Source organism: Mytilinidion resinicola, assembly GCF_010093595.1.
Source record: "Mytilinidion resinicola strain CBS 304.34 unplaced genomic scaffold BDZ99scaffold_40, whole genome shotgun sequence".
In the NCBI taxonomy this organism is placed as follows: domain Eukaryota; kingdom Fungi; phylum Ascomycota; class Dothideomycetes; order Mytilinidiales; family Mytilinidiaceae; genus Mytilinidion; species Mytilinidion resinicola.
Window position 1 is genome coordinate 131,864 of NW_022985476.1, and position 23,786 is coordinate 155,649.

Consider the following 23,786-nt stretch of genomic DNA (forward strand, 5'->3'; position numbering starts at 1 on the left):
GGTGTTGAGCTTCCCTGCGAAACACCGCGCCAAGACATTTCCACTTCTAATGTTTCTGTTTACCGCTCTTCAACACCACGACAATGAATCCCCTACGACACCACCTCACTTCCGCATTGATACACTGAGTCTTCGCCTCATACATGGACTCAGGAACACCCAGAACATGTCTCGCTCAACCTCCGCGTCGAGCGCAGCCCCTTCCACAACCCTGAATGTCTCCCGCACCATGTCCGTCAAAGCATCATCTGGACCCGCCAAATCCTCAAACACTGCGCTATTCCTCACCAACCTCCGTTTGCTTGACCTAGATCTCCGTGACGACTGGCCAGCAATCACCGCGCAAACATTCACCACCCAGAACGCCCAACAGAACCAGAAGAATCGGATTAGATGTGTAGAATGGGCCTTATTTCGCCTGTTCGAGTTGTGGGATGCCGAAGAGACGCGGGAGGTAAGAATAGTCTGTACCTTGTAGCACTACATGCTAATAATCATATAGAAACTTCATCCCTTCTTCCCACCTCTCGAACCTCTTCAATCCCTAAACCTACGCGCCGCCATGTACCGCTCCCTCAACGAGTTGAAGAAGAATGGAGTACTCGGTCGGACGTCAGTTCTCCGGAAGACTATGCTAGACGAATGCAAGGACGAGAAGCTCATGGAATTGTTATTGGTGTTTTCGACTGCGGTCCTGAAGAAAAGGATAGCTTCGACAAGGAAACGTGGCCCCAAGAAGGACACAGTTGCGAAGACTCTGGCTACGGCACCTTTGCTTAATGTCAGTGAACAGAGCTCCTTGCTGCCGTTAGCAATTGCGCATAAAGCTAGTCTACAGGCGGCACTGGCGAAGAAAGAAGTCCAGAGGAAACGATACGTGGAGTTCTCCGAGTTACTAGACACCAAGGCCGATGATATCAACCAGCGTATTGAGAACTGTCGGGAAGAAAAACACTCGGGTCGTAACTTTTCCAAGAACGTCGATACAGCGTCTGTCAAAAGGCAACTCCGCGAGAACTGGTCTGGGGATGCTAAATGGATAGACGCTATGCTTTATGGGGATGACGAGAAGTCAGACGACGTCTTTCTCCAAAAGCCATTCAAAGATATCTGGCCCAGAGTCGAAAAAGGTGGCACACTGCAAGGTCAGGGTATGCATGAAGGGTTACTGGAGAGCCTAGAAGCTCGCGTGAAGCAGCAACAGAGCCGGATTAGTCGATGGCAGGAGTTTCACGATCAAATCAAATCACACCCGTCATCTGCCAAGGATACGAAGTCGCCTCCTCGCAAAGAGAACGCGGCTCCGATTTGTGCATTTGATGCCCATGTGGAGTTACAAATAGGCAAATTCAGGGACGAGGTTGCTGCGAATAGCACGCGGGCATCCCAAACATACCAGGATATTATTTCTGAGATGAATGACGAGCTTTCGAAAGAGTCCAAATTACGCCGAGATCGCGCAGCAATATCACATTCACGTCGCGGCTCTCGGTCTAGATCACCTATCAAAAGGACAAAATCCCGATCCAATTCTATACCAAAGAAGCCTCTGGAAGTAGCCATTGAAGTCAAGCCAGCTGCGAAGCCAGCTCCGAAACCACCACCGAAGAAACAGCCATTCGACAAAGTTCCAGTCCTAGCTCGCAAATACGAACCTTCAAGCACACCTATTGGCTCCGACGCCACTCTCATCGGCAGCGCAATTGAAACACTCCCATCTCTTCCAGCCCTCCAGCCGCAGCCAATCCTCCCACCGCGAAATAACGAAAGTGAAGAAGTACCCCGAAAGTTCACTCGGCCCACCTCTCCCCCGCCTCCTCCTCGCTCGCCAACCCCACCTCCTCCAGAACTCCCAATTAGCAAAGAGGACCTCCTTGCTGAGCAAATCATCTCTTCAATCGGCGACGCTACCCCTTCACCTGTTAAAAAGCCGCGGCCATCCCTCACGGAACGAGCCCGGATGTCCATGGCACACGCCAGCGCTTTCCAACTTCCCGAGACGATCGAAGAGAGTCCGCCATCACTACCACCATTGCCCACAATCCCCCAAGAGACCATCCTGAACCGACGGGCAACCTTGGCCGAACGCACACGACAATCCATGGCCCGCGTCTCGTTAGCCCCGCAGCACAAATCTCGGAAGTCCATGTCGACAAAACGGCAATCGGTCTTCCCAGTCAATCAGTTCGAGACACCGCGGAAATCGATGGCGATTGAGGAAGAGCCGAGAGGAGATTCCACGCCGAAAGAGTATCTGTTCAGCGAGAAGGCGGAGTACGAGAATGTGTTTAAGAGTCGGCCGAAGATCGCGGTAAGCCCCATCCTCTCACCAGAGAACGCGGGTGAGGATGGAGATGAAGAGGACGAGCTGCCGATGGACAGCATCCTCGAAATGGACATGGATGACTCAGGCCCGGTGGACAATTGGGAAAGTAGCCCGTTGCGGAGGCCGGCGATCATGGAACGGGGTAGAGTATAAGTGTACGGCGCTGGGTAGGATGTGGACACGATAAATGAGGTCATGCTTTCCGCTTTCTTCATTACACTATGATAGGTCTAATCTACTCCACATTCTCAAACTTCAACCCGCTCTCCTTCCGCACCGCCCCGTATATACTCGGTAGATCCCCCTTCGCCCCAAGATGCTCCTTCACCTCCTTCAGATGCTGGTCCGCAACCTCTAACCCGCGCAGCTTTGCTCCCTTTTGCTCTGCTATCTTGAGCGCGTGGCCCGCGTCTTTTCGCGCTAGATCAACCGCGAAGAGCGGATCCTCGCGCTTGTAGTAGTCACCCGCGAGCATGCGGCTGGAGTACGCGGTATACGGACCGGGGAACATGACCGAGATCCACTGGTGCAGGTTATCCGTTCCGAGCCCGGACGACTCGGCGAGGGTGTGGCCTTCAGCGAGGGACTCGACCATGTTGATGACGAAGGTGTTGCCGATGATCTTGAGCAGGGTGGCTTGGCCGGGCGCTTGGTCGCTGAAGTCGATGTTGGCGCGGCCCATGACGTTGGTGGTGTAGGGGAGGACTTTTTGAACGGAGGCCTTGGGGCCGGCGAGCACGCAGATGAGGGAGCCGGCGTCGGCCATGGCGGGGGCGCCGAAGACTGAACATGTATTCAGTCAGTCCATATGCTGAGATTCGAGATGCTGTTGGAAGGGTGGGACGTACCAGGCATGGCCACGAATTCTCCGCCGGCACCTGAGATCTTCTTCGCTAGGGCGTTCGATGTCTCTGGGCCGACGGTTGAGCAGTCGACGATTAGTTTTCCGGAAACATCTTGCTCGAGGATCGTGTCGACGGTGGATGTGACGGTGGCATCGTTGCTTAGGCAGATGAAAATGATGTCGACGTTCTTGACTGCTTTGGTGATGCTCGTAGCAATGGTGGTTTTGCCTTTGGGCAGCTTGGAGGAGAGGGCTTCGGAGCGGGAGGTGGTGCGGTTGTAGATGATGACGGGGGGGGACTCGGGACCTTTGGTTACGAGGTTAGATACCATGCCCTATGAGAGGTTAGATGGGGTGTATAGGTGGTAATTCGGTGTTTGGGGTTCGTCTTGCCCTGCCCATGTTTCCGAGGCCAATCCAGGAGAGTTGGGGAGACATTTTGAGGTGATATTAAGGAATGAAAGGGTTTCGAAGATGAGGTGAGCCTGAAGTATATCGAAAATGAGCTTCAACTTTGTGAGAAGTGGACTGAATTGAAGAAGTATTTCAACGTCCTTTTGCTTTGAAATTATAAGGAAAGGTGGAACTGTATGTACTACAGCGGAAACCGTCCGTAGTTGATAGATAAAGTCCTCGCTGCTCGGACTGTTTTAATCGCGGTACCTTACTGCTTATTAACCTTTGCGCGCCTCGGGTCAACAAAGAACATGCACAATTCACCTAAATGCCACGCGTGTATGACGCAGATCGAAATGCACGGACCTCAGCACCCGTCCCCTCCCGTCCCTCCCGACATCGGCCGATCTGTTTCTTATCTTATCGTATGCATCGAAACTTTAACTCCATGTGACTCTTCGGCCCCGCAAGTTGCACCACCATACCCTCACGCTCGAGCCATGTACGTATGTTGATGGCGATTGTGCCGGGGATGCAAGGGGAGGTAGCATGAAGCATGAACATTCGCTGCAAAGCCCAATTGCGCGGCTTGGGGACTAGGAAGCTGACGGTAACAGCCTCTCGCTTCGACTCATTTCTAGAATATACCAGCTAATCAATTGAGGATTGTAGACACATTGTAGGACCCCCACACCTACGAGACAGTATCCAAATACATATAGTCGAAGTCTACACTTCTCTTCGAGTGATGGTGCATCGGTCCCTGCCAGAGACGAAAATGATTCTCTCCTCACACCTCCTACGAAAGTCCTGAAGCCGGCGTTCCAAAGGCGTGCAGACCGCGATTGGATGGTCACGCATCTGGAGGAATCGCCGGCGAGGAGGGATAGCCGAAATTATTTGAAGCATTTCAAGCAGAAGAAGGCGGTGTCGAGGACGAGCGACAGCTTACAAAACACCGCTGGCAACGTGAATCAGGATTCATGGCGGCTGCATAAGACGGGCGTCAATTTGGGGAACCTCTATGCGCCTGCTAAAGCCATTGAGGAGAGCCCGACCTTTACCAGGGAGGCGCCATCGGAACGAATATCGCAGACTGTGGAGCCGCTGCATATTGCGCTGGTCAAGCTGAGATGGCCGCAGGGGCTGGATAAAGAGACGCTGGGTGGGATTGCGCTGACGTTGAGCCAATTGGTGAGGTTGGGGCTGAATATTGCGCTCGTGCTTGATTGTGATGGAGAGGAGGTGGCAGAGGGGCTGGAGTGGGACAAGAGCTGGGCGACGACCGTAACTGAGCAGGCCAACAGGGTGTTGGATGCGTTGCTTGAATTCAATGAGCCGGGCGCCATGGTTGTTGATCATGCCCTGGGTGTGGAGGATGTCAAGAATGAGGTGCCTACGACGGTGCATGTAAGAGGTGGGATTGAGGTCAAGCATAATAGGCTGTTGTTGCCATTATTAGAGGATGGGATCATTCCTGTTATCCCGCCGATTGCGTATACCACCGAAAACTTCCGAAAGCAGAGAATTGAGCCAGATGATGTGGTTCTGGCGTTGACAAGGGAGTTTGCAGGTATCACGGCGAGGAACATGAAAACTTCTGAAATTCATACGATGCCTCTTCATTTGAAGGCTCTTAATGTTCAAGACCAGCCCCTTCTCGATAGGATCCTCATCTTGGACCCTGTAGGAGGTATTCCATCCAAGGACCGACCGGACAACGCACATGTCTTCATCAATTTGGAACAAGAATATCGAGGCGTCAGGAACGAGCTTACGGGAGTACATACTTCACCAAAAAAGACAGGGCCTGCATCGTTGTTCGGAGGAAGCAATCCATTCTCTAAATTCGTGGAAAGCAACATCAACTTTGCGCAGACTACCCCAAATCGACATACGAAAAACCTCGATGTCGTCCAAAGAGCCCTGAAGCTACTCCCACCCTCTTCGTCTGCCCTGATAATCACACCACATGCTGCCGCCGTCTCGTCCCGTCCACAGCCAGATGACGAAACTGCCCCTACCGGAGTCCGCACCCGTCGGCCAAAGAACCCTCTCATTCACAACCTTCTCACCGACAAACCCATGGTCTCTTCTTCTCTCCCTGACGAAACAGTTCCCCACCATCGACCCAGAATAATAACTGCAAATCCACCAACATTTGTTAAGAAAGGCATTCCCGTGACCATAATCCCTGCAGCTCCTTGGGCACCACGGTCCCCTTCGAACCCATGTATAACCCTCGAAAACGATCCTCGAATCGACTTTCCGCGTCTTATTGACCTCATCGACGACTCATTCCAGCGAAAACTCGACGTCCATGCCTACCTCGAGCGCATCCGAGGTCGCGTCGCTGGTGTCATAATAGCAGGCGACTACGAAGGCGGCGCAATCTGCACATGGGAAGATCCACCCTCCTCGTCACCAAATCAACCACCCATCCCCTATCTCGACAAATTCGCCGTTCGGACGAAATCACAGGGTTCCGGGGGTGTGGCGGATATCGTCTGGCGCTGCCTTACTCGTCAATGTTTCCCAGACGGCGTTCTTTGGCGGAGTCGGTCAAATAACCCTGTCAATAAGTGGTATTTCGAGAGGAGTGTGGGCACGTGGAAACTGCCTGGCGGGAATTGGACTATGTTTTGGACGACGGAGGGAGTAGTAGAGGAGTGGGCTAAGGAGCAAGAGAGCGGTGAGGCGGGTGGAGGGAAGTGGGATGCGTATGTTAAAGTTTGCGAGGGAGTTGTGCCTACGTGGGCAGATGGGAAGAGGCCGGATTAGCAATACTTCGATAAGATGTGGAGTTTAGGTCTGATGCATTGGATCGGAATCCTGGAAACAGAGTTTGAGAAAAATTCTTTAGTACATCTGCACGTACCTTTATATCGGTTCCTGTCAGACCCTTACACACACAAGATGATTCCACTCTCTTAGGTCAAGTGTTATACCATCCCAATGTGCACACCCTCTGACCAACGCTGTTCACGTGACCCTATGCCGCTGTGGCTGAGGTCAGCTCAGGCCCGGCTCAGCTTCAGCTCAGGTCTGCTCACCCTTTGCTCACCTTGCCTCACCCTTGCTCACCCGCTGCGGCGTAGTCTCAGATGTACCCACTAAAAATTGTCAAGTTTTAGCGAGGGGCCTCAAATCTGTCCCGGGTCACGAATTTGGGTCCCATACAGTTTGGCTGGGTGTACTGCGTTGCTGTAAGCCAGACTCTCTTACATGGAAATAAAGACGTAGTCAAAGGGCTAAGGATGCATCTCGCTGGCAAACATTGATGATGGGACGTCCACAGCTCCCGCTTTGGGTCGTTTCTTTTCATATTGAGTGTTTAGGTCTACGCTATGTCTTGATCCTTCTTTTCCGAGCAGTCCGATTGAAGTACGATAGAAGTCGAATAAAGCTAACATATCTCCTTCAGCCTCGTCCATTCCAACCCAGCTCTAGTCTCGTATCTTCTTTCGCACGGCGCGGACCTAAACCTCGGCCCTGCTGTCAGTGCAGCAGTCGGGATGCCCGGTACTTCGACTAGTTCCCAACTCTGGCGCAGGCCTCAATGGCGCAGCAAGATGGGGAAGCATCGAATGCGTAGAACTACTCATCTCTCACGGAGCCATTCTGGGAAATGCTAACCCCGTGCATGCTTCACTTGAACCAGAGTCAATGGATATGCTTCTGGATGTACTTGGCCTTGGTGCTGATGTGAATGAAATGGATAGCTTTGCTCTCTTTGGGCGCGACTGCTGCGGCACGCTGTTGATAAGGGCGATCAAGAAAGGAAAGTTGGAAATGGTTAGGGTTTTGCTTGAAAAGGGTGGTAGTAGGACGATTAGAGGATGCCGGGGCTGCGGCACCCCGCTGGAAATGGTGAAAAAGAGGTGGGTGCGTCCAGATATCAAAGCCATGGTCGAGAATGATTAAGTGACGCGGAAGCCAAGCTTGATGTAAGCTAATGCCGGGAAATGATAAAGGATGGGGGCCATAGAAGGAATAACTCGGGCTTGCTGCTCGCCTGATTGAGACTATCCAGCCACAATTGTGCCGCAACAGGCAGCAGGTACAACATCAGAGTGTCTCCCATGTCCTCCCATCTTTGAGTTGTTGCATAGGTTTCCATAGAGAACCATTCTAAGTTCTTTGGAATTCTTCACAAAGCAGACCCGTCTGAGCCTTGAATATCGATCTACCTCGCAGTCAATATCTCAACCGAAGACCACCCACATACCTTCTCCCAATATGCCATTCCGCATCCTTCAAAGACCCCGCGGTCTTCAAGCTCAACTCCCATACAAGACCCACCCCATCTATCAGCTCCGCCGCGCTAGCATCTACGTCGCCATCATCGGCGGCATCCTCACCCTCTTAGCATCCACATCCGACTACTACGACCTTAACGAGCAGCCCATTTACGGCTACGCCCTATTCCTCCTCTTCATATCCTTCCTCTTTTGCCTCCACGATTTGGCAACCTACGCAATCGCAAAGATAACCCAAGCGCCCCTCCAGCCTTCACTTCTCCCGTCAACTCGTACCGAAGCACGACACTCTGACAATGGGGATGACGACGATAACCCGAAACCTAAATGGCCGAGGAAGAGATCCGTGATTACTGATGGCGTTCTTGCGGTCCTTCTTCAAGTGATGTTCTGGTTCTTCATGGCGTCCAGGTCGTACCGCTCTACAGCGACCGGGGCGTATGCGGGTTTGGCAATCTTAGTGGCTAGTATACTGCACGGGATGGCTTTTTGGAGAGGGCTCATGGCGCGGAAACATGCTCAGTGGCGGGCGGAGTTGCAGGCGAAGCCTTGCGCAAGATGCGGGTTCTTTGATTCGGAACATGGAGATGAAGGGAGAGCACAAACTTCAGGAGAGTGTCTGCGACAAGACTTACAGGGAGTGCAAATCCCAGGAGATTGGCGAGTTGGTGCAATGGCGGAGCAAAATCGAAACGCAGTAGATGTTGATGTTGAGGCTAGAAAAGACGCCGAGCGAGACCTGCTGCTGACGCCGGAAGGTAGCACGTCGTCGAGGAGCCAAGGATATGGGATGCTTAAGCGAACTGCAGAACCGATGCCGTCCGTGCAGGAGAAGACTGTGAAGAAGAAGGGGAAGAAAAGAGTCGTGGTCGATGGAAGTGACGCGGAGTAGGACGTGAAGGACAGCAAAAAGCGGAAGTTTTGGGAAGTCACGTGGAAGACACACTACAAGAGCAAATTCCGAGCCGGAGCTTTATGATGTCTGTTTGATAGCTAGGGTCTATTAGGGCGCACTGCGACCTCAACAAAGTTGTCGGTAAGCCAAACATCCATGAAGCTATGAGGGAGTTACGGACTGATTCAGCTTTGAAAATTCTACGGTCCACGCTGAGTCTCTGAGGAAAGTATTTCCAGCATTTAGAATTCTGTATACAGCTTGATAGCTTTCGAATACCCCACTGAAACAAGCCTCCCTGCTTATGATGCTGAACTTCTACAATGTTAACCATCAGGTGACACTGGCTTACGTGCTCAGGGCTGAACTCAGGCTTGCTCGTTTTGCACGGCCACGAAGTCAGGCTTGCTTAGTTATGGCTCAATGTAAAGCCCTTGGATGCTCAGGTTCAAAAGCGGAAATGGACTTTGGTGGGCCCCCGCATCGCTCAACTCCCAACTCACCACTCACGACGACGTGGCATCTTCCAGCCTTGGCTTGCTCGCAGCCTCGCCCTTCACAGGAAGGATAGGCTCCCACAAATCTGGCAGCCATTAACCTGGCTCCCAAGTCATCCTCAATGCCGCATAGAATCCCCAATTGCCGCCTTCAATCCGACTTCATCAGATGATTGAAGCCGCGACCCGCCGGCATGTATCCATGTATGTACCCAAGTCTGTCTGAACCGTCGGAACATACTGACGAACACTCTGCCGCCCTCAGGCTTCCATTGACGTCGTCTACATATTGATCGCGGCTACATAGCCGATCACACTTCAGCTACGCGCTTTCCGAAGCCCTACCTCTGTGCAATCTATCAGGCCTCTCAAGTTGTCACAGGTCCATGACCGAACTCCTTGCCCTCCTACCGCGACGGGTTACCTCTGATACATGGCCGGAGAACATAATGGACTACTATCGCAGGCGGAAGGACACAAAGATGAGGTGATCGAGACCTTGGAGAAGAGTATACTTGCTCTTTTCCTGGATGACAGCCTTGTCGTCGATCCTTTGCCTGCCGTCAATGACACAGAATTGACAGAGTTGGATCGTACGCTTAGTGTCTCGACCTACTTTACTGCCAGAAGTGTGCGAAGCAAGACTAGCATTGATACGTTTCGAACAACCGTATCAGGATCTCGAGGGCTGAATGGGAACTCTACAGCTTCGACGTATGTTCATTGCGTGTCCAATATCATCTCGTAGATCAACACTGATAGCCCCCCTAGGACCTCGTGGTACAAGTTCTTGGACTCTGAAGAACTGATTCCTGAGCCCTTGCTGGAAAAAGACTGGTCTGGTAGAGGCGAGCACGCTGAATTCGACCCAGATGAGAAACACCACATTGATGCAATTCTTAGTGTTGAGAACGTTCTCGGCACATCCGCTACTGCCCTGGTTGAGAGCGTGCGCTGTCGCCGAATTTTGCTAGCACGCAAGACTATCTTCAATCGCTGCATGAAGCGCACTGAAGCTATTAAAGAAGTCAAGCACTTGAAACGCCTCGAACACTCACACATCCTACGCGTGGTCGGAACGTACATGTTTAAGCAAAATTTAAGCATACTGTTGTATCCAGCGGCCAATGACAACTTCGAGGGCTTCATGGAGTCAATAATTGCCGAGTTTCCTGGCAAAGAAAGCGTTCCAGATCATGACGGGACAGCTCCAAAGCTTCGTGCTCTGACTAAATTCTTCGGTTGTCTTGCACATACAGTAAATTTTCTTCACCAGAACGCCACAAAGCACATGGACATAAAGCCCAAGAACCTATTAGTCAAAACGGTACGGGATAGTCGCTCTCCTCCCAGCGAAGTATCGTACAAAGTCTATATCGCTGATTTCGGAATCACTCGGGCTTACAAAAACGCCTCGGAAGCCGAGACTGACTCGCGGACCTCATTCACCAGGATGTGTGCTGCGCCTGAAGTTGATCTTAAGAGAGGACTGAATGCTGACATCTTCTCTTTGGGATGTGTATTTGTGGAGATGCTGGCAGTGTTGGTTAGCTCCGGACGAGAATCTAAGAAAGAGGACATCATGGCCATTTTACAGTCTGATGAAGATCAACCTTGGAATCCTATCAAGCTAACATCGCAGGTGTCGTTCTCTGGCTCCAGGAGGTTATTGATCTCAATACAGCAAACCCCTATTTCCTGGAGCTTTACCCCTTTCCAAAGAAGATCATTGAAATCATCGACTTCGATCCCCATCGGCGACCTACTGCTGCAACGGTCGCTTCTTATTTCAACACCGCGTCTTCTTGCTGTGTAGCTGGCGCTGGTCCGGTCCCTTTTCAAGTGGATGATGGGCTCTCCAACGACGAACAAGCCCCACAAATCACTATAACAGAGTCTAAAGATGGACCCCCCTCTGGACCCGATTTCTCGCTCTTCGAAGCCTGCCGAAAATTCCAACTACGCTTCAGTGCTGAAGAACTATTCCACCAATGGATGATACACGATGCAACCAAGCTTCTCCATGACTCTGGCAGTGTGAATACGATTGAATTGTTATGGCAATTTCTGAGACGTGGTGTCTCCTTACTACTTCTCTTCAACATTCCCATTCCACAACCACTCCCTGTCGAAAGCCCTCTCCGATCTCGAGCTGCCACTTCCCACTTTTTGAGTATCTGCGTTCGTTATCTCAACATTCCGGCGGCTGATTGTTTCACAATGCAAGATCTATACGATTCGAACATAATGGGCTTCGTGAGGGTAAGTAGTTGTAGATAATTCTGATCTTCCGATATCTACCTCTGCCACCTTGCATTAAGTGGTTTGCTAACTTTGTGAATAGGTCATCAAATTTCTCAATCGTGTCCTTTCCATACTGTACCAAAACGATCATGGGAGACCCTCTATTCTGAAAACTCCCCGGGAATTTACTCCAATCGTTACCACAGATGTGCAAAGTCCCCTCAGAACCACGTTAACCAATTTCTTGAAATCCGAACGTTCGTACGTCTACGGTCTGGAGAAGCTGCTCGAGATTCAGCGTAATGCAGAATTACTACACTTGATAACGGAAAGCTTCTCTCGGTCACATCTTATAGAGCTAGATAGGATTTTGGATTTCCAGCAACGTTTTTTGATCCAAGTAAAAGAGCTCTATCATTTCGGGGCGGATGTCAAATCATGGTTTGAGCTTTTTGTCCGTAACTGGGCGAAGTTCCAAGTTGTTGTTCCGTATATTCGGAGTCTGCCCTCCACGCTTGAACAAACGGTGCAATTTGCCGACAAACTCAACTTAGTTTTGAGCATTTTTGGGCAACAACAAAGCAACTCTTTTGGGGAATTTTCTAGCCTAAAAGCTCTCATGTTGGCTCCCGCACTTCGTTTGCTCGAGTACGAAAAAATTTCCAAGGTAAGACCGTCCTTTCCAATGTGGTAGCGTCTTCTAACTTCACTCAGGATCTTTCTGGAAGGCCAGTTGTATACCGAAAATGGACGGATGCGCTTGCGAATATACTACTTCCTTTAGAGAACCCCCTATTCTTGGAGGCTGATGTAGGGTTCATTGATCTGACCTCCATGCCACCATTTCATCGCCAAGGGCTTACTAGACTGAGTTTGACACCCATGCACTCCCGAAGCGTTTCCGCCATCAAGTCGCAACCGGTGGTATGTCGTCTGCCCAGCAAAAGATGAAACCACGTGGACCAAAAGTCACTAATATATTTCCGCTAAGTAGTATACCATGTTTCTCAGCAGACATTTGCTCCTGTTTACCGAAAGGCAGCAAAAGCTGGTTGCAGTTAGCCAGAAACCTCGGCAGGTCTTTCGTATTCAAATGAAGATGCTTTGCGAGCATATTTCAGTCACTAAGCACCCTGACTATGAAATCGCAAGTGAGTTGCAATTTCTTACCTTAGTGGTTTTATTTGGTAGGCCTTCGTCTGATATCATTTCGACTAGGTCCAGGAGCTTGGAAACTCGTCTTTCTGGAACGTAAAAAGACTTCATCCGGGACCAACCTGGCGTCATTTTCCTTGTGGTTTACGACTAAGGAAATGAGAGACAGTTGGGAGGAGTCTCTTCTGGAGCAAACACAGAGCAGACAAGATAGAGATCACAAGGTCTTCCGCGAAGGAGAAGGGTTGGAATAAAGCATGTGTCCCGTCTGCTTGGCACCGTACGACATAGTCATTACGAAGGGTCCCCAGCTTGCAGCTGAACGGACTTCAACGCCACACTCAGTTCACGTCAAATTAATCAGAACTTTTTCTCAAATCCTTTTTTGGTTCTTCTGTCAGTTCTATATTATCATATATGCCTTATCTTATCTTGGATTTTCTAATGTCGCCTTTACTTATAAACTAGTATACTAATATATATAAAATATTTTAAATAACTATAAAAGGATAATCACTTAGATACTTTACAAAAACAGTATCATACGCCTTCAATTTTTTGGCGACAATACAGCCGCCTTTAGACCTACAGACGGCGTTGGAATATATCAGCCACTCGTGACTCCATCCTTGCCTGGATAATAAAGTGGAGCAGATCAGCCTTGGGCTATTTTCCATCGGAGAGTAAGTTTACTCGAGAATTGGGATCCTGAAACTAGAACCTGGCAGGTCACAAGCCCGGAAATGGGTCTTCCAAGGCAGGGCGAAGGTCCCAGTCTTAGCCCTCCCTGTCGAATACAGGGTCCAAAACTGGGTTCCAGCGAGCTGTTCAGTCTTAGCTTAGGATGCGCTCACCCTAGCATAGCCACAGCTTAGGCTGAAGCATGAGCAGCTCACTTCCTAAGGGGGAAAGGAAGTTGCTTGGGTGCATATTGGGATGTTGTACTGCCTGTTACACAAGGGCGTCCGTGTGCGATCCGGTCAACGGCCTCACTTTTTTCCGACCTCACCTGGCAACGTTCCAAATCGAGCATAAGTTTATGCTTCTCAGATAACGGAAAATGACACGCTTGAAGATTTTACAAGTACATACAATTCTCTCATACAATGAACCAATCGCGCCTGTTATCCAGGAAGTCCCAGCGAATAGAAAAGTCGCATAGAATCTTTTTTTGACCGTCTGATCTCAATTTCGGGCTGGTGGCAGCGGCATATTGGGGGAAGGTAGTGGTGGCGGTGGCGGTGTATAGGAGGCAGGGGCCTTGTTGCTTGTAGCCATTTTATATTGATTGGGCCCAGCCGACTCAATGACTCCGCCCTGTTTCTTGAATACGCTCGATATACCAGCATCAAACAATGCCGAGAACACGAAGACAAGCCACTGCAGAATGCTCAACGCTTTCCCAGCGGTGTTCGAATGGTTGACACGGCCTCCGTCTGCGTAAGGAACGCCATTGCGCCTGTGGCCTGGCTGACCGATATTGCTGATGCCAATGCAAGTCTAACCGATATCCATACTAGGGTAAGTGCATAGCGTCTCAAGGACTCCTTGCGCTTTTCTGCTGTCTCGTTGTCCTTAATAGCGGGTTTCATGTGTCTTTTCAATAGCAGGACCAGAATTATGCTAATGACAAACAAAATGCCAGCAGCCGCCAGCAGGTAAAGAATGATCTCTGACTAAATCTTGAGTGCGAAGTAGATTAATTCTGCCGAGCTGGTCGCGCTTGTCCCGTTTTCAGCACTGCTGTCAGAGATTGAGGCGAGCAGTGCGTCAATGGCTTTTCCGGAGCTGGGCTGGCAAAAGAGTTTCGCCGATTTGTCTACTGTGGAGGCACAGATGCCTACTCAACCATTAGCTTCTCATTCAAGCTAATATTGTATATCTGCAAATTACCAAAGTAATTCACGCGTACCTACGCCGTGTTGTTCCTCCCTTCGAGTTGCACTGCGAAGACACCGAGAATACCTGGAGAGTTGGAAACACAGGCGGTGAGACATATAGCTGATTCCGGGTTAGTAACAGAACTAGCCAAAGTGTTATTATCTACGAGCATTACCATAGAAGACCAGGGCAGGTATAGGTAGGAGGTAAATCCACAGACGGTAGGTCGCGTCATCTAGGAGGAAAATTAGGATTATGGAACGAACGGCATGACTAGCACTTACGCAGCCGATCAGAGACACCCATGATTCACAACAAGTTCTGGCGGTTGAGGACGATTTCTGATGTTTCGGGGAGTGAATAGGAGTAATCAAGGGTAATATTTCGATGTTTTGCTGATCTGTGCTGGTCTGAGCTACTCACGTCGGGGAACCACTGGTCCTAATTATCTTCTGAAGTCGCTGCGCTTTTCCTAGTCTCAGCGACAGTGCGAGTGTGCTTTTATAAGCTTACAACGCAAATCCTCAATACAGGCGCGCACCTTCCAAGGTTCTCTCACGGTAGTAGTCTGTTTGCGACAGCCTCAAACACCCCGGGCCAGGAGGAATTTCCCGTTTCTGAGGCATCCTCCGGGTGGCAATTCTAGCAGACTCGAGCCCGGGCGTTTTGATTCGTCTGAGAAGTGCTTTCCCCTGAGTCCTTTTAGTTACCAACAGCTCTGTGTTGTTTGAGCCTTTTTTGTCAAGGCGCAGCAGTTCTGAGGTGGACCCACAGCAGGCGTCGCCAGTGAGCGACAGTCAGAGGGAAAGTGGATCAAGACAAGGTGTGTAGCCAAAAGCTGTTGTATTGATGATGGTGAGGAAGCTAGCTATTGAGCGGAAGGGAGGAAAGATATACACAAGAAGCTGCTAGGTAAGCGGCTAGACAGGAAGGGGCCGACACCAGCAACTGGAATGTCTAGCAAGGGCGCCTTTTATAGTCCGTTACTCTCATTGCTCAATCTTCTAGTGCTAAAAGGGGAGTCTTCCTTCTGCGCCTCTTCCCGTGTCTTTGATTCATTCAGCAAGCGGCAATGCGAGACATATGGAACTCTTCACTTAACGCTCGTTAACACAGGCTCTCTTATTGCTCCATGAGCCGCCTCTATCGTTTAGCTGTGTTTCTAGTCTTCCTTCGGTCCAAATAACTCGTCGAGGGAGCCAGCAGCTACGCCGCAGCCGACCAAATTGATGTCACTGCCAATGAAAGCATCTTTCTTGAAAGACAGTGAAACTCTGGCACATCTCTCCGCGCGCTTCGTAGTTGTTACAAGCTTTCCTGCAGGTACTATGGCTAAAACATAGCTACGTTACCCACTATTGAGGCGAGTGCCTGAGTGCACGCGCCATTAGTTCTTGAAGTAGAGGTGTTCGCGTTCGAAACTCGAAGCTAAAAGCTGTGCCACACGCAAGTGTACAACGCTAGACCACCAAAAGCTTCCGAATAGTGGAGAGTGATCTGTTGCTATCCTTGGACGACTATTTGGGGCGGTTACTCGCAGGAATGTTCCTCTCGCGAACAAAGTCCAACCGTGCATCATCGTAATGGCGAGACAACAGAGGAGAAGTTGATCCACTTTGATGAACTCAGAACCCCTTTGCCGTAGGAGGCGGAGTGGGGGCACAGCAGGTGGGGTTATTCGACACCTTCTCAACCTAGGTTGACAGTCTGGACTATGAGATTAGCATGATACATCACATAAATAGTACCTCGGGGTCACTACGTTTTATTCATCCAAACCACTTGAGTTCGTGCTCAGATCATCCAATCTCTACCCAATTCTAGATTATTCTTCTTCACTTAGCCCATTGCCCAGGCCGTCTGTCAGGGAGTAGCGGTGAGGGCTACGGCAGGAACGAGTTACCTCTTGTATATAGCCTCACCTTCCGGACCTCCCTCTCTTCCAGCGTGGTTAGTAAACCGGCCAATCCTCAATCGGATTGATGGCCGGTTTGTTAATACGTGCTCATAACAATCCAATCAATCAATCTAGGCCCTTTCCAATTCTTAATCCGTCTAATAGGTACTAGAAGCCTCCTGCTTAGCCTAAAAAGGACAAGTTTACACTCCTTTTAGGGTTTTAGTTGAATAAGTGCCAATCCCGCCAATCAATCCACGCTTATAAGCGGCCAGTCCAATCCAATCCCTATTTTTGTCCAGCTAGTCCAGTCCAATCCAGACCCGAAATTGCAATCGGCCGGTTCACTAACCACTGTTGACCCTTTCCTCTCTAGCAGACTTACTCAGCACCTTGTGTATATCTTTCCTCCTTCCACTCAATAGCTAGTTTCCTCACCATCATCAATACAACAGCTTTTGGCTACACACCTTGTCTTGATCCGCTTCCCCTCTAACTGTCGCTCACCACGCTGCTCTCTTCTCTATTATCATCATCCAATACATCACGACTCAGGTTGAAAATTGATGTGAACTCTGTCTTATTTCGGGGGCCCGAAGGCCAAACTATATACTACGTAGGAAGTGACTGTATGCATAGGCAGAAGCACTAATTGGAGGCAGCAGTAGGCAGCATTAGGCAGGGTAGGCCACCGTACCCCAACCCCTCTCTGTAGAAGTTGTAACTGGCTAGGCATGTAGGCAGCTACTATGCCAGCAACTCCAAGTCTGTACGTAGGTGACCGTGAACCGTATGAGTTGTTGATCCTAGGTTGTAGCTGTTACAACCCGAGTTCACGTACACGGCCTACAGCTCCTTGTTCCGTGACACCGTCCGTGTCTTGCCTGTCATGTCATACCGAACCATCTACCTTCTTGCGTTTCGCAGACTGTCTAGTCAGCGCGCCCATTTCTCTATATGGGTTCCGTATCAGGAGGGTGGTGAAACGGGCACCGCTATTCATGTCATCGGCACTCCGATGAGCGGATACAGTCTGGAATTCAAACGTGCATATAAACCAGAGTATACCGAGGAGCCGAAAGAAATGTTCGCAATCGGGCAGATCAATGCGGAAAACGTTCATGACTGGCCCGGAACAAGACAAGATGACTCAACGCCGATAGGTAATCTTGAGGTTGTTGCAGCTCAGATACCGCCACCTAGGAAAAGCCAAAACTTCTTGGCGCCTGTGAATGATGTGAGTAAGGTAGCTTGGTCAGTTTTCGAAAAACTTTAACCTCTCTTCTAGACTACGAACCGTCGATGTCAAGAGTGGACCACCGACTTCATTCGCCGCCTCGTTGAAACCCAATACCTCGACAGCTCTGTACTAGATCAAGTCCAAGCGAGGCGAGACCCACCAACCCATGGCGTCTTTAGCCTGCAAGGAGGGCTGCAGAGAGGAGCTGGACAGCCAGCTCAGGCCCAAGCAGTGGCACAGCAGTCTCAACAAACCCCCGTTCAGCAGCAAGCTCCCCAAACTCCCGTTCAGCAGCAAGCTCAACAAACTCCCGTTCAGCAGCAAACTCCCGTTCAGCAGCAAGCTCCCATTCAGCAGCAAGCTCCCCAACAGCAAGCATCTGGCATTGGCAGCAGCTGGGTTTGGGACACTACCCATCAGAGGAACAGATACTTCAATGGAACGACATGGGTTTGGGACACCTAACGCAGTTCGTATTGTCCTAAATTGGTTGCTAGCGTGATGAAGTTGCTGATGGTAAACAGTCAAGAACGCCCCTTGCATACTCGTACAGTACTAGGTCATAAGTTTGGGCACACGGGCATCTCACTGCTCGGGCTCCACTTCTGCTCCTTCAACACCACTGTAAAGAGTGTCACAGCTAGCCTATCTTTGGTCAGTCAAATGGTAGCCCTATTTTGACTGCGTCAAGTTTCACATCCTACTTGGAGTTCAGAGGACCTATTGAGATACCGATACCCCAAACAGATGAAAGGAGTGCTCAAATTAATGGCCTGGTACTGCCCTCCCCCCACCCCGATGACCCGTTGTTTCCTTGAAGTGTGTTGCTGAATTCTACATTGTCGCTCGCTCCTTGCTTTTGTCTCCGTTTTGTGCTGTTTTCTCGCGAGGAATGCCGGACCAATCTCTTGGTTCATTTTCCACTGTCCAACTCTTGTCTTTCATTTAAGGCGCGGTGTTGGCCGGCTATTCTTTAGTTAGTTTCATACTAGAATGCATGAAAATCTGCTGTTTTGCTTACAATAATCCCATCGATACCCTATCCCATCACGCCAGCTCAACGCCCTATCGCTCCCCTATAAAATTCAAACGCTTCTTCAGCAGACGGCTGAGGCGTGAGAATCGAACTAATCCACCCAGCACTGAACCACTCCTCCCAATCGCCTACCGTGTACACCGTCTTACAGTATTCCCAATAGTCCGGATACCAGCCGGACTGTTCCCAGTCGATGATAGCGACAACCTGGACAGGACTTGTAGCTGACACAATGATGTTGCTTCGATGGAGATCACCATGCGTGAGTACTACAGGGCTGTTATCGTCCAGTAGTTGTCTCCAGGGATCTGCAATCTCATTCGGTTCCGGGGCGTGGCGACGCCATAACCATGACAGCCAGTTGTGGAAGCTCGCGACAGATGTCCAAGCTGGCTCGGGGGAAGGTTTGAACTCTAAGATTCGGTCCTTCGATGGGCCTCCCAAGAATTGGCCTGACGCAAACTCTGTTAGCACAGGTGACCAAACTAAGAAATCTACTAACCAATGAATTCCCTAGACGGATCTTGCTTGATTGAGCGAAGAGCCTGCAAGATGAAGTGGAGATGGCTGCACACCGATTGTTTATCCTGGTAGTCCATTGTAGGCCACCGTTCTAACAGTGTCGGACCACGAATAAGCTGCATGTACAGATAGACGTGATGGCCCTCTACTCTCCACCCATATACTTCTGGGACTGGAACCTGACTGGAAAATAGTCGTTTGACTGTTCTGAGACATATGGCCTCGGAAACGTGTACGCGATCGCCGAATTTGACAACGAGATCAAGCTCCTCAAACTTAGCGACTTTTTGAAAGCTATGTAGGCCTAAACCGGGGAATAGAGCCCTGACTTCCCCCGGAGACGGCAGAGAGCGTGTGAGCCCGTGAGTTTTGGCCCACGTGGAGTCTTGGAACGTTATGTGGGTTTGCGAGGCATCTGGTAGGTCCGCATATAACACCTGCGGGGTCACGGCCATTTTACTACGATTAAGACCACTCGGTGGCGGGGATTTTGACAGAATTGCAAAGAGAAGGAAGGTGGAAGCCGGACATAGCGTGACGGGAGTTTGAAGTGCAAGACTGGCCGCCGTGTTTGTGCGGCTCAGGCGGCGTAGGAGGTGAACGAAGGCTTGGTCCGGTGAAGGCTGGAGCCCCGTGTCATAAGTCACATAAGCGAGCCAAGCTGGAAGTTACCTTTATAGTCTAACTCTACTCTATATATATGTACAATGGCACCACGTGCCGGCGGGTAGAAGCGGTTTAGCGGAGAATTCAAAAGGAACGTCAATAGAAATCATCTCGCGTCACCACCACTTTTACGTTTCTTTCACGCCACCAGGACTCTCCCATATCAATCCAATTCTCTGCCCTCGACTCTATACACCCCAAAAACCTCAATCCCACCACCTGAAATCTCAAACTGCACCCTCACCCTCCAATCCTGCAACCATGGCCTCCAAAACCCGCCCCGCCATCCCACCCGTCGTAATGGACACAATCACCCAAAACATCGGCAACACGCCCCTCGTCCGCCTAAACAAAATCCCCCAATCCCTCGGCATTCCCTGCACCGTCTACGCAAAACTCGAAATGTTCAACGCCGGCGGCAGCGTCAAAGACCGCATCGCCCTGCGCATGATCGAGGAAGCCGAGAAGAGCGGCCGCATAAAACCGGGCGACACCCTCATCGAGCCCACCTCGGGAAACACGGGCATCGGGCTTGCACTGGTAGCGGCCGTCAAGGGGTATAAGACGATTATTACCCTGCCGGAAAAGATGAGCCCGGAGAAAGTGGCGGTGCTGCGGGCGTTGGGCGCGGAGATCATCAGGACGCCGACGCAGGCTGCGTGGGATAGTCCCGAGAGTCATATTGGAGTTGCAAGGCGGTTGGAGAAGGAGATTCCGAATGCGCATATTTTGGATCAATACGCCAACCCTGATAACCCGCTTGCGCATGAGTATGGCACTGCGGAGGAGATTTGGACGCAGACGGAGGGGAAGATTACGGTGTTGGTGGCAGGCGCGGGGACAGGCGGGACTATTACGGGCATCTCGAAAGGTTTGAGGAAGCATAACAAGGCTGTTAAGATTGTTGCGGCGGATCCGTATGGCAGTGTGCTGGCGGTGCCTGAAGCGCTGAATCAGGAGCATGCGAATGAGGCATATAAGGTTGAGGGCATTGGGTATGATTTCATTCCAGACGTGCTAGATCGGGAAGCCGTGGATGTGTGGTACAAGACGGATGATCGGGCGGCGTTTGGATATGCGAGGAGGTTGATTGCTGAAGAGGGTATTCTGTGCGGAGGGAGCAGTGGGAGTGCAATGGATGCTATGGTGAAGGCTGTAAAAGACCTCAAGTTGGGAGCGGACGACTTCGTGGTGGTAGTGCTGCCAGATAGCATACGGAGCTATCTGAGCAAGGTATGTTTCCCTCTCTGCTCAATTCAACGCTTCAAAATCCCTCAGAGTATACGAAATGATCGATGATATTAATCTGACGCAGTTCGTCGACGATGACTGGCTCGCTGCAAACGACCTCCTTCCTCCCTCCCTCCCAATCACTCCAGCAACCCTCTCCCGTCGTGCATCTACTTCGAAGAAAGATGACTCTTTCCAGGGCGCAACTATCGCCTCGCTCCGCCTCAAGCCCGTCACCACCATCTCCGCCGCCTCTCCGTGTGCCGACGCCATAGAGACCATGCGCGAGAAAGGCTTCGATCAGCTGCCCGTCTCTTCAGCACATGGCTCCCGTCTCGTCGGCCTCGTCACGCTCGGAAACCTGCTCTCCTACATCAGCTCTGGCCGCGCGGGTCCTAATAGCCCGGTGAAGGACGTCATGTTTGACTTCAGCAAACTGAGTGAGGTTGTCACTGATGTGCGGGATTTGCATCTTAGTGACCACAAGGAGGAGAAAGATGGGAAGAAACACCGGGAATTCCTAGAGATCACGCGAGATACCCCTCTAAGCGCGCTCAGTCGATTCTTTGAGTGGAATTCAGCGGCCGTGGTAACGGAGAAGGGGGAGAGCGGCATGAAGGCTGTAGCGGTCGTGACGAAGGTGGATCTGCTGGGATGGCTGGTTAAGCACCGGAAAGGGGTAGCGTAGGTGAGAGCGTCGGGAGTATGGAGGTCTTGTCTTATTCAACATGACATGATAAGGAGTCATTTCCCCTGACGCACGACCGTGGTGTAGAATAGGGGTCCGGGATGCATTGCAAAAGGCGTTTGGAAGGTGCATGTGATAAGCTGGTGTTCTTCGACGACGGGACGATTAGATGGGGTAGGAATGAAACCATTCTGACATCGACTGTATAGCGACTTCGTCTTATAGTTCTTATACTTACTTCCATTGATTGCGAATAAAGGTTTGTACTCAGTTTTGCTTTCTCCCATCTTCAAGGTTGTCAATGAATATGGAACAGTCATTGACGATGGATTTGTCTGCACTCATTTTCGTCGCAATATATCCTTGAACAGCTTTCAGCGCACCCTTTCATTTTTTCCTCGAACCCCGTCTCAACCAGCCTTCTCGCGTTCTCCAAAATTATACACGTCCATAATCACGCCAGCTCTCCTCCATCAATCGAATACGCAACCCCTGTGATGAATCGACTCTCATCTCCCAGTAAAAAAGCAGCGAGACTTGCTACTTCTTCCGCCTTCCCTATCCTCCCTAATGGGTTCGACGGCACGTAATCCGGGTATATCTCCATGGTTAGGTCAGCCATCGGCGTCTGGATCATCGCCCTAAAAACCCATCAGCTCTTGCACCATTCAGCAAACTCCCAACTTCCCATTCGAACGGCAAAATAATTGAAATACAACACATACGGACAGAAACAGTTAACCCTTACCCCCCTACTCGCAACCGTCGGATCCTTCGCTGCGCTCTTCGTCAGTCCCACAACCCCATGCTTACTCGCTGTATACGCCGCGCCCCCGGCCGCACCGTGCAGTCCAGCAATGCTCGACGCGTTCACCACACTCCCGCCGTCCTTTATTACTTTCAGCTCCTCCCGCATGCAGTACATTACCCCCGTCAGATTTACCGCCAGCAAGAAATCCCACTCATCATCATCCACTTCCGTAATCGCTGTGAACCCGCCAGCGTGCGTCTTGTTTAGCACGCCCGCGATATTTGCCGCGCCGTCTAGGGGGCCGAGCTTCTCAACGGTTCCGGAGATCCAGGCGCGCACTGAGGCGGCGGAGCGGACGTTGACTGCTGTGGTGATCAGCTTTGTTCCTGGGGCGGCAGCGAGGATGGATGCTGAGGCTGTGGCGAGCGCGGCGTCGTTGATGTCGGCGAGGGAGAGGGTGGCGTCGCGGATAGCGAGATAAGTCGCGAGCGAGAGACCGATGCCTGAGGCGGCGCCGGTGATGGCGATTACTTTTCCGGCGAAAGGGTGCGGGGAAGCCATGGTGCTGAAAATCTGGGGTATGAGGTATGGGGTTCTGGGGAGGATGGCGTTCTTTATGGTTGGTGAAGAATCCCGGAATCTGCGTCTGACCGGAATCGGAATTGGCGAAGGCGTGTGATTGGACTCCGGGCTCGGCTTTTGCGTTAGTGTCTTGGTAAGAGAAAGAGGGTCGGTCACTGAAATTGGAACTGAGGTCGGGGCATAGAGCAAGAGAAGATGGATTCTCGCATACTGTGGGACGCGATGTGAAAATGGCCGTTACCACGCGTGAGGTTTGGGCCTTCTCCAGTTTTTGATTGAAGGTAAGAAAGGATTCTCTATGTCAGTGTAATCTCCTTGATCCTGTTCTCACTCTTTGCCATATGAAAATGTCTTTGCCCTAAGATCTGTCGACATCTCGGCACTCGCTTCCCCATCTCTGCGTCTTCTTCTTCTTCATCATCGTTTCCAGCTTGAACACTTTCATTATTCGTCAATCACCTCCATCTAAGAGAATAAGCGGTTAGCACAGGGTGAAGTGCCATGGTGGGACGAAATGCTTATTGAGAGAGTAGTCGTGACTTCGACGAAAGCTTCTATGAGGCGACACTAAAACCTCGTAGAAAAACCAGGTTCGCATTGAATCGCTCCTATTGAAGAACAAACCTCGGCGTACTAGTCTCTCATGCAGGCCGTTGTTTCGTCGTTATTATCAACGA

General features: G+C 50.8%; 12 protein-coding genes across 12 annotated transcripts; 7 read left to right on the top strand and 5 right to left on the bottom strand.

The window, feature by feature from the left end:
- Positions 1-229: 229 nt before the first annotated feature.
- On the top strand, positions 230-2,479 carry BDZ99DRAFT_528505 (uncharacterized protein; the record flags this gene model as incomplete). The annotated part of the gene is made up of 2 exons (XM_033726378.1): positions 230-454; positions 503-2,479. 2 exons carry the CDS (start codon positions 230-232, stop codon positions 2,477-2,479), a joined length of 2,202 nt encoding a protein of 733 aa, XP_033568359.1.
- An 82-nt stretch (positions 2,480-2,561) lies between these two features.
- On the bottom strand, positions 2,562-3,608 carry BDZ99DRAFT_492638 (6-phosphogluconate dehydrogenase-like protein NAD-binding protein; the record flags this gene model as incomplete). The annotated part of the gene is made up of 3 exons (XM_033723181.1): positions 2,562-3,109; positions 3,175-3,505; positions 3,564-3,608. 3 exons carry the CDS (start codon positions 3,606-3,608, stop codon positions 2,562-2,564), a joined length of 924 nt encoding a protein of 307 aa, XP_033568360.1.
- Positions 3,609-4,042: 434 nt separating this feature from the next.
- Positions 4,043-6,533, top strand: BDZ99DRAFT_469726 (N-acetylglutamate synthase). Its single transcript, XM_033721567.1, has 2 exons — positions 4,043-4,176; positions 4,239-6,533. Exons 1-2 carry the CDS (start codon positions 4,123-4,125, stop codon positions 6,345-6,347), a joined length of 2,163 nt encoding a protein of 720 aa, XP_033568361.1. The 5' UTR covers positions 4,043-4,122; the 3' UTR covers positions 6,348-6,533.
- A 1,272-nt stretch (positions 6,534-7,805) lies between these two features.
- Positions 7,806-8,717, top strand: BDZ99DRAFT_528508 (uncharacterized protein; the record flags this gene model as incomplete). The annotated part of the gene is made up of 1 exon (XM_033726379.1): positions 7,806-8,717. The coding sequence occupies one exon, from the start codon at positions 7,806-7,808 to the stop codon at positions 8,715-8,717; it is 912 nt and encodes a 303-aa protein (XP_033568362.1).
- Positions 8,718-9,501: 784 nt separating this feature from the next.
- Positions 9,502-11,123, top strand: BDZ99DRAFT_239868 (kinase-like protein). The gene is made up of 2 exons (XM_033713594.1): positions 9,502-9,931; positions 9,989-11,123. The coding sequence occupies exons 1-2, from the start codon at positions 9,651-9,653 to the stop codon at positions 11,031-11,033; spliced, it is 1,326 nt and encodes a 441-aa protein (XP_033568363.1). The 5' UTR covers positions 9,502-9,650; the 3' UTR covers positions 11,034-11,123.
- BDZ99DRAFT_239852 (uncharacterized protein) lies at positions 11,124-13,127 on the top strand. Its single transcript, XM_033713593.1, has 4 exons — positions 11,124-11,479; positions 11,562-12,128; positions 12,176-12,385; positions 12,456-13,127. The coding sequence occupies exons 1-4, from the start codon at positions 11,213-11,215 to the stop codon at positions 12,714-12,716; spliced, it is 1,305 nt and encodes a 434-aa protein (XP_033568364.1). The 5' UTR covers positions 11,124-11,212; the 3' UTR covers positions 12,717-13,127.
- Positions 13,128-13,801: 674 nt separating this feature from the next.
- Positions 13,802-14,803, bottom strand: BDZ99DRAFT_483789 (uncharacterized protein; the record flags this gene model as incomplete). Its single annotated transcript, XM_033722597.1, has 5 exons — positions 13,802-14,099; positions 14,294-14,456; positions 14,582-14,617; positions 14,673-14,732; positions 14,782-14,803. The coding sequence occupies 5 exons, from the start codon at positions 14,801-14,803 to the stop codon at positions 13,802-13,804; spliced, it is 579 nt and encodes a 192-aa protein (XP_033568365.1).
- A 2,140-nt stretch (positions 14,804-16,943) lies between these two features.
- On the bottom strand, positions 16,944-17,227 carry BDZ99DRAFT_469728 (uncharacterized protein). Its single transcript, XM_033721568.1, has one exon. It carries the CDS (start codon positions 17,128-17,130, stop codon positions 16,975-16,977), a length of 156 nt encoding a protein of 51 aa, XP_033568366.1. The 5' UTR covers positions 17,131-17,227; the 3' UTR covers positions 16,944-16,974.
- A 56-nt stretch (positions 17,228-17,283) lies between these two features.
- On the top strand, positions 17,284-17,808 carry BDZ99DRAFT_344495 (uncharacterized protein; the record flags this gene model as incomplete). The annotated part of the gene is made up of 2 exons (XM_033714422.1): positions 17,284-17,631; positions 17,683-17,808. Coding segments are annotated over 2 exons (474 nt in total), but the record flags the coding sequence as incomplete, so codon positions are not given.
- Positions 17,809-18,691: 883 nt separating this feature from the next.
- BDZ99DRAFT_528512 (uncharacterized protein) lies at positions 18,692-19,647 on the bottom strand (the record flags this gene model as incomplete). Its single annotated transcript, XM_033726380.1, has 2 exons — positions 18,692-19,122; positions 19,173-19,647. The coding sequence occupies 2 exons, from the start codon at positions 19,645-19,647 to the stop codon at positions 18,692-18,694; spliced, it is 906 nt and encodes a 301-aa protein (XP_033568368.1).
- A 342-nt stretch (positions 19,648-19,989) lies between these two features.
- Positions 19,990-22,241, top strand: BDZ99DRAFT_469731 (cystathionine beta-synthase-like protein). The gene is made up of 2 exons (XM_033721569.1): positions 19,990-21,091; positions 21,174-22,241. The coding sequence occupies exons 1-2, from the start codon at positions 20,120-20,122 to the stop codon at positions 21,774-21,776; spliced, it is 1,575 nt and encodes a 524-aa protein (XP_033568369.1). The 5' UTR covers positions 19,990-20,119; the 3' UTR covers positions 21,777-22,241.
- On the bottom strand, positions 22,231-23,515 carry BDZ99DRAFT_504664 (NAD(P)-binding protein; the record flags this gene model as incomplete). Its single annotated transcript, XM_033724059.1, has 2 exons — positions 22,502-23,515; positions 22,231-22,417 (listed from the first exon to the last, which is right to left on the bottom strand). The coding sequence occupies exons 1-2, from the start codon at positions 23,086-23,088 to the stop codon at positions 22,231-22,233; spliced, it is 774 nt and encodes a 257-aa protein (XP_033568370.1). The 5' UTR covers positions 23,089-23,515.
- Between the last annotated feature and the right edge of the window lie 271 nt (positions 23,516-23,786).

What these genes read in the sequence shown, in the direction of transcription:
- BDZ99DRAFT_469726 (XM_033721567.1), top strand. Translation starts at nt 4,123, where the DNA reads ATGAACATTCGCTGCAAAGCCCAATTGCGCGGCTTGGGGACTAGGAAG. An exon ending in TGGGGACTAGGAAGCTGACG is followed by an intron (nt 4,177 to 4,238) that starts GTAACAGCCTCT and finishes TGAGGATTGTAG; the next exon opens with ACACATTGTAGGACCCCCAC.
- BDZ99DRAFT_239868 (XM_033713594.1), top strand. Translation starts at nt 9,651, where the DNA reads ATGGCCGGAGAACATAATGGACTACTATCGCAGGCGGAAGGACACAAA. An exon ending in GGGAACTCTACAGCTTCGAC is followed by an intron (nt 9,932 to 9,988) that starts GTATGTTCATTG and finishes TAGCCCCCCTAG; the next exon opens with GACCTCGTGGTACAAGTTCT.
- BDZ99DRAFT_239852 (XM_033713593.1), top strand. Translation starts at nt 11,213, where the DNA reads ATGATACACGATGCAACCAAGCTTCTCCATGACTCTGGCAGTGTGAAT. An exon ending in ACATAATGGGCTTCGTGAGG is followed by an intron (nt 11,480 to 11,561) that starts GTAAGTAGTTGT and finishes CTTTGTGAATAG; the next exon opens with GTCATCAAATTTCTCAATCG. An exon ending in CCATCAAGTCGCAACCGGTG is followed by an intron (nt 12,386 to 12,455) that starts GTATGTCGTCTG and finishes TCCGCTAAGTAG; the next exon opens with TATACCATGTTTCTCAGCAG.
- BDZ99DRAFT_469728 (XM_033721568.1), bottom strand. Translation starts at nt 17,130, where the DNA reads ATGCCTAGCCAGTTACAACTTCTACAGAGAGGGGTTGGGGTACGGTGG.
- BDZ99DRAFT_469731 (XM_033721569.1), top strand. Translation starts at nt 20,120, where the DNA reads ATGGCCTCCAAAACCCGCCCCGCCATCCCACCCGTCGTAATGGACACA. An exon ending in TACGGAGCTATCTGAGCAAG is followed by an intron (nt 21,092 to 21,173) that starts GTATGTTTCCCT and finishes AATCTGACGCAG; the next exon opens with TTCGTCGACGATGACTGGCT.